Below are 9,424 nucleotides of genomic sequence, written 5' to 3' on the forward strand. Positions count from 1 at the left end.
CACATTGATGGATCGAATCAGGAACCAAGAGTTTAGGGACAAACTAGGGGTAGCCCTTATTTCTGAAAAAATGCGCGAAAATAGATTGGGGTGGTTTGGACAGGTGCAGAGAAAGACTTTCGTCGCCCCTGTGAAGAGAGTAGAAAGCATTATAGTAGAGGGTTAAAGGAGTCGAGGAAGACCCAGAAGAACTTGGGATGAGCAAATAAACGTTGACTTAAATGAGTTAATTCTCTCTGAGGGCTTGACTAGGGATAGGGGTAGTTGGAGGCGCCATATCCATGTTTTAGACTACTGATGTCCTCTTAGATTACCTTTTGGTGTTCTTGCCATCTTGCTTCTCTCGTTCCGTTTATTATTAGATTTTTGTTTTCATTTTGGTTCTACTTATTTATTTTATTTATATGCATTTAATTTATCTTTCTCGTATAGCTACGTCTCCTTATCTTTCTCGAGCCTGGGGACTCCTTTGGCCGCGTTCTTCTTTATGGGTATGAGTTGTCGCCGTCCTTCCCTTTTCAGACCCTGTCCATAGTTTTTCTACGAACGGAATATACTGGGTAAGATGATGATGATGATTTCCTAACAAATAAATCTTTGGGCCAACATATATCTCACTTCTATATATAGCTAAGAGATATCTTATTACTTATAGTTATAGTTACTTGTTATTTTAACAATAATGAACTATATTGAAATCTTCATAGTTATTTTGTTCCCTTTTTTATTTTACTATTTTTATCACAATAAAAATGGAGTTCCAACTAATTGGCCAATTGTTGGGATGCTTCCAGCACTTCTAAAAAACATTCATAGAATTCATGATTATATTATTCAAGAAATGGAGGTTGTCAATATGACATATCAATTTAAGGGTCCTTGGTTTACTAACATGGATCTCTTAATTACCGTTGATCCAACTAATGTTCATCATGTTATGACCAAGAATTTCGGAAACTATCCCAAAGGAGATAAGTTCCGTGAAATGCTTGATGTTCTCGGTGATTCTATCTCAACTACAGACTTTAATGTTTGGCAATACCATCGAAAAATGGCTCAATCTTTCCTAGCTCACCCACAATTCTACCAATTTTTGGTTCAAAAAACATGGGAAAAAGTGGAAAATGCCCTTATTCCAATCCTTGATCATGCATCAAAATATGGTATCGAAATCGACTTGCAAGATTTGTTTGCAAGATTCACATTCGATACCATATGTGCCATTATTACCCATCATGACCCAAAATCTTTGTCACTAGATATGCCTTACATTCCTTCTTCACACGCCCTAGATGACATCGAAAAGGCGATCTTCTATCGACATGTAGTGCCACCTTTTATTTGGAAACTACAAAGATGGTTAGATGTTGGAACAGAGTACAAGTATAGAAAAGCTTGGGAAATCCTCGATAGTTTCATCTACAAATGCATAGCTTTAAAGCGAGAATCATTGTTAAACCATAACAAAGACGACGACGACAACAACAACAACAACAACAACAATAATAATAATAATAATAATAATAATAATAAGAAGAAGAAGAAGGTGTGTAGTACCGATCTTTTAACATTATATATCAAAGAAGACGAGAATAAGAAAGCTTCAATTGGTAATCAAGGGGATAAATTTTTAAGGGATATGATTTTGAGTAAGTTCATAGCAGGTAAAGACACAGTTAGTTCTACCTTATCTTGGTTCTTTTACCTTCTTTCGAAGAATCCACATGTTGTTTCTAAGATCACAAAAGAACTAGAACATATAAACATAGATAATCAAAAGGAAAACACAAAAGAAGTGAATGGTAAGTTGGTTTATTTACATGCTTCATTATGTGAAACATTAAGATTATATCCTCCAATTGCATTTGAATCAAAGAACCCTATTCAACATGATGTACTTCCAAGTGGGCATCATGTGAATGTAGGTACACAAATTATATTCGATGTGTACGCAATGGGAAGGATGAAATCCGTATGGGGAGATGATTGTAATGAGTTTAAACCCGAGAGATGGATATCCGAATGTGGGGTGTTTAAAAATGAGGCATCACATAAGTTTTTTTCATTCAACTCAGGACCAAGAACTTGTCTAGGAAAGGACATGGCCTTTACTCAAATGAAGATTGTTGCTGCCACTATAATCAAGAATTATGTCATTGAAGATGTGAAAGACAATTGTGTTGTTCCTGATATGTCTATAATCCTTCATATGAAGTATGGGTTCAAAGTTAGGATACTGCCTTTAAACTAAACTTTACTTTTTTTTTTCAATTTGAAAATTTAATATTATGTAGAAAAATGTTAAGGTTAATCAATAGTTTTTAATGAATATGTTTGTTAATATAATGTACCGTCTCTTTTCAAACGTATTATTTACTTTTTGCACGTTTACCAATGCACTAATTCAATCCTTAATATTTTTAATTGTGTATAATTAAAAGTTATTTCTTCCTATTCACCACAAGTATCCCATTTACTTTATGCACTCTATCTAATGCACTTATTTAATAATTAATATCTCTAATTGTGTATAATTAAAAATTATGAAAAGTTATCAATAATCCTTGCATTAAGACGAATCAAACAAGATTCCATTTGACTATATATTAACTTATAGATTAATAATAAAAGGCAAACGAAGAGTGATAGATGAATAGTGTCCAAAAAATAAATGGGACACTTATGGTGAATAGGAGATAATATAAAAATAGATATTAATAAAGCTTATATTGAGACTATATTTTAATTTATAGATTAAGAATAAATTAATAGTACCCAACAAGCAATTGAGATGTTTGAAAAGTAATGGAGAAAGTGGTATTTTTAACTTGTTATAAACGATGGCTTGGTTGGTTGTTTTTGTATCGATTTTTATTTTAATATGTGGTTGATTGGTTGGTGGTATTTTTATTTTAAATTAACATATGGTTAGTTGGTTGGTGGTATTTTAATATTGATTCAGCAAGAAGCTAACGTGAACTTCAAGTATTATTCAATAATGAAGAAGTAAACATTACAAGCTTAACTGTTCCATTTAACTTTTCACACTTGTCGAGACAATATTTTAAATCTTAATATCTCAAATTATTCTTAATTAAAAATTATAAAAATTGAATATTAATAATCTTTTTATTGAGATGAATTAAACAAGATCTTACATAACTATGTTTTAACTTATAAATTAAGAGTAAAATACAAATTAAGAATAATAAGTGAATAGTGCTTAAAATTAGGCTGAATAGGAGGTAGTATAAAAGAATAAAAATGACAAGACTAAAATACATTTATACAAAACAAGAAGTACAGCAAAAGGAAAAGTTATACAAAAGCTCATAACAAAAAGTTTGTTAGACTAGAAATACATTTATACAAAATGAGATACTCTATACCATCTTGGAACGTGTACTATTTTTTTGAGGTAAATTCATGAGTTCAATACTCGTATCACCTCTTTTTGCCCTTTCCTTCCCTTCTTTCGTCTCTCCACATGTAAAAAAAACTACTCTCAAGAGTATTTTTTTTGGGTTATTGGGTTAATTTCATATTATATGTATCAAGTCGATTTAAAATTGGGTTTTGTGTCCATATTATTTTATGAATATTTTGAAATTTATTTTGAAGTCCAGTCAAAATGTATAAGGTTGAATAAATGTCGGTGTAGGAATATACAGAATATTCTAGAAATATGATAGGATATTTTATATTTAGGAAATGTGTAAATTTAGGCGTAAAATAATTTTGTAATTATTCTAGTTCCCTTATTTGTAATCCAGGCCATGGTATTTAAACCGACCAAGGAGATAGCTCAAAATACACAAAAATTTCAACCCTAATTCAAACCTTTTTCCGCATTATTTTATTTAACAGTCGGGTCTTCATTCTGTTTTGAACGCCTTTAATTCTAATCAAATTAATGTCAAAATTTAATTTGGTTTCGCACACTTACTAATGCACTATTTCAATCATAATTATTTTTAATTGTATTTGATTAAAAATTATAAAAAATTGATATCAATAAAATTTACATTGAGAAAGATCAAATAATATCCCACTTAATTATGTTTTAAGTTATAGATTGAAAATAAAACACAAAAAAAAAATGATAGGTAATTAAGTATTAAAGAAAAAAAGTACTCTATGCATTCATTAATGATGAATCTATTTGTTATTTTTAGACATAATTGACTTTGTTCATCCTAATTTTAATATTTTGTTGATGTTTATGGTTCTAACATATCTTCCACTAAATAAATAGAAGTACATTTTAATATTTTATAGGAAAAATTGCATCTAAAAGGCTACTCCCTCCGTTCTTAAAAGATTGTCCACTATGGGTTTTTCACACAAATTAAGAAAATTAGAATTTTTGTAGTAAGTGAGTATCATTTTAATTAAATAGTAGTGTAAAGTAATGATTGTATCGATATTATGAGAGAGAAAATACATTTAAATTAAAGATAAAATAAAGAAAAAAAAGGAAGTTATCATTGTCATTAATATAGAGAGAGTAATTTGGGGAAAATGGGAGGGATTATGAGGGTATATTTGAGATAAAAGATTTCTAAAAATGGAAAGTATTTTAAAATGGACTTACATTTAAAACTACCCATTATAGTAAGGTGGAGAAATATAAAAGAACGGAGGAAGTATCATTTAGCCCATCTGCAAATAAAGGGCCAACATTAAATTTATTCTATAAAGGGATAACCTTTGATGTCAATTTGCAACCAAAAGGTTTCAAGGTTACCACAACCCATTATAATTGGTTACTATTCAAAATTCAAAACTTTTTCCTTTAATTAATTCCAGGCGTTAAATCTTATAAGTGAACACTTCAATGACACTTTAAGGGCGTGTTTGGTTCTCAGGAATTAACAAAGGGAAAGGTAATAAATACCCATGTTTCCCTTAGTTGTCATTTGTTTTTTCATTTTGACATTTTCCTTTTCCTATTTTTTTTTTTTTTCAGTTCCCCAAAACAGCTGTTTTACAATTCCCCCCACCCCCTTGGGATTACAATTCTTCTATTTCCCTCTTTACCACATATTCACTCAGCTACCCACTTCTCTCTCTTCACTTTCAGTTGTACTCTGAAACCTTAGTCTTAGGGTTCATCTCTTTCATCAGATCTCCAGCGATTTTCCGGTAAGATCTTCCTGAATTTCTCCCTTTCATCATCTTCTGTGCTTATTTTTCTCCATTTTCATGTGGTTCTTTTATGTAATGGCCTTTTTTTGACATACTTGTTGTCTTTTTTGATGGTCGAATATCATATTCTCGGACGACATTTTCTAGTTTGATTTGCAACTCTCTAGGTATATCTACTTTTTCTTCATAGTTCATAATTTCGATTTTAATTTCTAGATTTTGTGGGCATTTATATATTTTGTTTGTATCTTCTTCTTTTTTCCTAATTTCCTCTTAGTTTTTGAGTGTGTTTGTGTCACTGTTTGAAATTGATTTTCATTTAAAAATTTCAATTTTTTTAAAAAAATCCTCTAATTTTCCAATTATTTGTTGTACTCCGTATTATGTTGTGGGAATTTTGTAGTATACGTGGTTTTTGATTTTTTTTGTTAAAAAAATTCAAATGTATGTTTTCTCAATTTGTTACTACTGCTTGTATTTGGTGTTTATCAACAACTTTGTTTCTAGCTTCTTTCTACTGCTTCTTTGTTAATTTCATTTCATTGGTTTGGCCATGTTTAGTGCTATTTTAATTTACTTCTAATATGTTGTTATTCATTCCAAGTGCTATTGATTGACAGGTTGTTATGATTATGTCTAATATGTGCTATAAATATGTACAGATATTGGTTGTACTTTGAGGAGAAGAGATTTGAAGTTATTTCAATTTTTAATAGACATGTTTATTGCGGTTAATTTGGTCTATTTGATGTGGTATTCCATGAGTAGTACATTGAACAACTCGAGTCTTTTGGAAAGAAACAAAAGGAGTCGAAGAAAACTGAGAATGATTAATTTAAATCGAATAATAAGTTATAGTGATGTTTTGTGTAGAAGCCATCTTCGTATGAATCGATTTGCTTTTAGTAAACTTCGTGAGTTGGTTAGAGATATTGGAGGCTTGAGTGACACTAGAAATATGACTGTGGAGGAGATTGTTGCAATATTCTTATACACAATATCTCACCATAAGAAAAATAGATGCGATAGTTCTTACTTTTACAGTAGTGGAGAAACCGTTAGTAGACAATTTCATTTGTGTTTAATGACCATTCTAAAATTACATGATGTGTTACTTAAGAAACCTTCTCCAATAACTGAAGATTGCGAAGATGATAAGTGGAAGTATTTCAAGGTAACATACATACAATCTAGTTTAAAGATATAGTGTCATTGAGGAAACTAATTTATGTTGTTGTAATGTTGTTGTAGAATTGTTTAGGTGCACTTGATGGCACGATGATTAATGTGACAGTACCTAGTGAGGATCGATCAAAATATCAAACTCGAAAAGGTAGCCTTGCCATGAATGTTTTAGGAGTGTGTTCACCTGAGTTAGAATTTATATATGTACTACCTGGTTGGGAGGGTTCAGCGCATGATGGTCGAGTACTTCGAGATGCTATTTCTAGGCCTAATGGGTTAAAAGTGCCAAGAGGTAACTAATTAAAACTGTTTTTTTTTCCACAGAATACTTCAAAATCTAAAATTTTAAGTGTGTGATATAAACTTATTTTCATGTTTCAAAGGTTGTTATTATTTATGTGATGGTGGATATACTAATGGAGACGGATTTCTTACACCACATAGAGGACAACTTTATCACCTTAGAGAATGGAGGAACGGAAACCGACAACCACGAAGTGCAGAAGAGTACTTCAACTTAAGACACGCAAGTGCTAGAAATGTGATTGAAAGATGCTTTGGATTATTGAAAGGGAGATGGGGTATTCTTAGGAGTCCATCATGGTTTAGTTTGCAAACTCAAGGCCGAATTGTCCTAGCTTGCTGTTTACTTCATAATTTAATTAAAAAATATATGCCACCAGGATCGATTTATGAGGATATTTCGGATGATGATGAAGAGCTTGATGTTAGTGAAGATGATGACTTAGGAGTTGAGTACATAACTTCTATTAATGTTTCTAATCCATGGACAAGTTTCAGAAATGAAATGGCTCAAACTATGTTCAACAATTGGCGAGCTCGACGACAACGAGATGATCAATAATATGTGACTTTGATGTTTGTATTGTTGTAGATGCAATAGTTCCTTCAATGTTTTAGTTGCTGTATTTTTTTTTAATGTTTGTACTACTGTGTTACAAATGAACCAAGATGTAGACATGAATTCTCATATTAATATGTTATGCTGACATTAATTATGTTTTCTTTTTTCTAATATCTTTTTAATATTTTATTGAAATTGAGCATTATAATAGGATGGAGGAAAGTAATGGTAGTGCTGGAGTTACTATTGGCAACAACAACATGGGTGGACGAGGTAGGCATAAAAGATTTTGGAGTGGTGAGGAGGACAAAGCTCTAGTTCAAGCACTTCATGAGTTATCTGTTGATCCAGATTGGAAATGTGAGAATGGATTTAGAAATGGTTACATGGTTCGCTTGGAAGAGTTGATTGGAAAAGCAATGCCGAGTTGTGGGCTTAAAGCTTCACCTCACATTGATTCCAGGCTCAAGACTCTTGTGGGAAAATTTAGGGCAATTCTTTTGATGTTGGGTACAAGTGGCTTCAAATGGGATGATGAGAGGCACATAATATCTATTGAGCGATCTGTGTATGATGACTTCTGCAAGGTAAATTTTTCCCCCTCACTTATTTTGTTTTTTCCCAGCACTATGCAATGACTTTTCTTGGTATTTTTTTATTTCCAGACTCACCCTTCTTGCAAGAACTTGTATGGCGTAACTTTCCCTCATCTAAATGTCATGATGGAGATATATGGCAAGGATTATGCAACTGGGAAGCCTGCTGAGGGTTTTCAGGAAGCTGTTATTAACATAGAAAAAGAGGATAGTGCTAACGTGAAAGTTGATATTGACTCGGAGGAAGATGATATTGGTCTGACACGAACAATTGAATCTGACCCTCCATCTAAGAAGCTCAAAAGGGAGAAAACTAAAAAGAAGGGTGCTGCAAAGTCAGGTGAGAATGATCTAGAGGCATGCTTGCAACTTTTCATGAAAGAGATGAACAATCATCTTTCTACCATGGCTAATGTTTGGGTTCGTGCTAATGATCGTGAGCAAGAGATGACCGATAAGAACAACAAAGTGTTAGGTGAAATACTTCAATTGGATGGCATATTACCTACCCAAGCTTTGGAGGCAGCTAACATCCTCATTGCTCAACCGCACAAGTTGATTGTCTTCTTCAATTGCCCTCCGGCCTTGAAGAATGAGTATGTTCAAGGTCTTCTGACTTCAACTAATATAGGTAGTTCAGGTTAATTGTCCTAGCTTTGTAATATTTTGGGTTAGTTGACATTATGACAATGGGTTAGTTGGCATGGGTATATATTATGGGTAAGTTGACTTGGATTTTTTTGGGTTCATGTCTAGAAATGGAGGTTAAATTGACTTGGTTCTTTTGGGTTCATGTCTAGAAATGCTAGATTGCAAGCAGCCTATGTAATATTTTGGGTTTAGGTTGCTACTTTGTACGGAGTACATAATATTATGTAAGACTATATTTTGGATGAATGTGGGCTTGACTAAACATTATGTAAGACCATGTTTTCGACAAGTATTTCTATTATGACAAATATTATGGCTCAAATTTGTGTGTTGAAATTTATCTTTGCTTTGAATCAATAGTGGCATATGTAATACAAATTATATGAATTATATGTTAGGATGAAAGGAAAAGGCTGGAAAAAAATATGATTCCTTGTTTTGAACCAAACTACAACAAACGGAATCATAGTTAATTCAATTCCCTTTCTGACAAGAACCAAACAAATTGGGAAATCCTGTGTTTTTCCTTTCCTTTCTCCTAGTTTCCCTTTGTTGTTTCTATTCCGTTTCCCTTGCTTGAACCAAACGCCCCCTTAATTTTTTTGGCATATAATATCATGGAGTCGTGCACACAACGGAGTACAGATGCTGCAAAAGATAACAACGACTGGCTGCTCTGTCACGGCTTTAATTGTTGCATTTGTTGCAATCGACTCGACTCATGCTTTTGAAGCTACGGCTACTAGGGGTGTTCAAAAATATCCGGTTTTGAAAACCCGATCCGGATAATTCGAGTTGGGTACCCGGTTTTAAAACCGGGTATTCGGGTCGGATACGGATCGCGAATTTTGGGAAACCGGGTACCCGGTATCCGATTTGTATTTTTTTTTTATAAATTTTTATTTCCAAAACCCTAAATGACTTAATCTTCCTTGGGCCTATCCCGCCTTCATTGAAACCTCATTCTTGCTGGCTGCTG

The 9,424-nt window shown here is 32.6% G+C and overlaps 2 protein-coding genes across 2 annotated transcripts; both read left to right on the top strand.

Annotated features, from left to right (window-relative positions):
- Nucleotides 1–682: 682 nt before the first annotated feature.
- LOC130809311 (alkane hydroxylase MAH1-like) lies at nucleotides 683–2,303 on the top strand. The gene is made up of 2 exons (XM_057675032.1): nucleotides 683–1,485; nucleotides 1,549–2,303. Exons 1-2 carry the CDS (start codon nucleotides 683–685, stop codon nucleotides 2,249–2,251), a joined length of 1,506 nt encoding a protein of 501 aa, XP_057531015.1. The 3' UTR covers nucleotides 2,252–2,303.
- A 3,631-nt stretch (nucleotides 2,304–5,934) lies between these two features.
- On the top strand, nucleotides 5,935–8,001 carry LOC130809312 (protein ALP1-like). The gene is made up of 4 exons (XM_057675033.1): nucleotides 5,935–6,322; nucleotides 6,400–6,625; nucleotides 6,717–7,785; nucleotides 7,864–8,001. Exons 1-3 carry the CDS (start codon nucleotides 5,975–5,977, stop codon nucleotides 7,196–7,198), a joined length of 1,056 nt encoding a protein of 351 aa, XP_057531016.1. The 5' UTR covers nucleotides 5,935–5,974; the 3' UTR covers nucleotides 7,199–7,785; nucleotides 7,864–8,001.
- Nucleotides 8,002–9,424: the final 1,423 nt, after the last annotated feature.

Source organism: Amaranthus tricolor, chromosome 3 (genome assembly GCF_026212465.1).
Source record: "Amaranthus tricolor cultivar Red isolate AtriRed21 chromosome 3, ASM2621246v1, whole genome shotgun sequence".
NCBI lineage: Eukaryota > Viridiplantae > Streptophyta > Magnoliopsida > Caryophyllales > Amaranthaceae > Amaranthus > Amaranthus tricolor.

Excerpts from the sequence above, each read along its gene's own strand:
- LOC130809311 (XM_057675032.1), top strand. The coding sequence starts at position 683 with ATGAACTATATTGAAATCTTCATAGTTATTTTGTTCCCTTTTTTATTT. Across the intron at positions 1,486-1,548 it reads AAAGACGACGACGACAACAA|GTGTAGTACCGATCTTTTAA; the intron begins CAACAACAACAA and ends GAAGAAGAAGGT.
- LOC130809312 (XM_057675033.1), top strand. The coding sequence starts at position 5,975 with ATGATTAATTTAAATCGAATAATAAGTTATAGTGATGTTTTGTGTAGA. Across the intron at positions 6,323-6,399 it reads ATAAGTGGAAGTATTTCAAG|AATTGTTTAGGTGCACTTGA; the intron begins GTAACATACATA and ends ATGTTGTTGTAG. Across the intron at positions 6,626-6,716 it reads TGGGTTAAAAGTGCCAAGAG|GTTGTTATTATTTATGTGAT; the intron begins GTAACTAATTAA and ends CATGTTTCAAAG.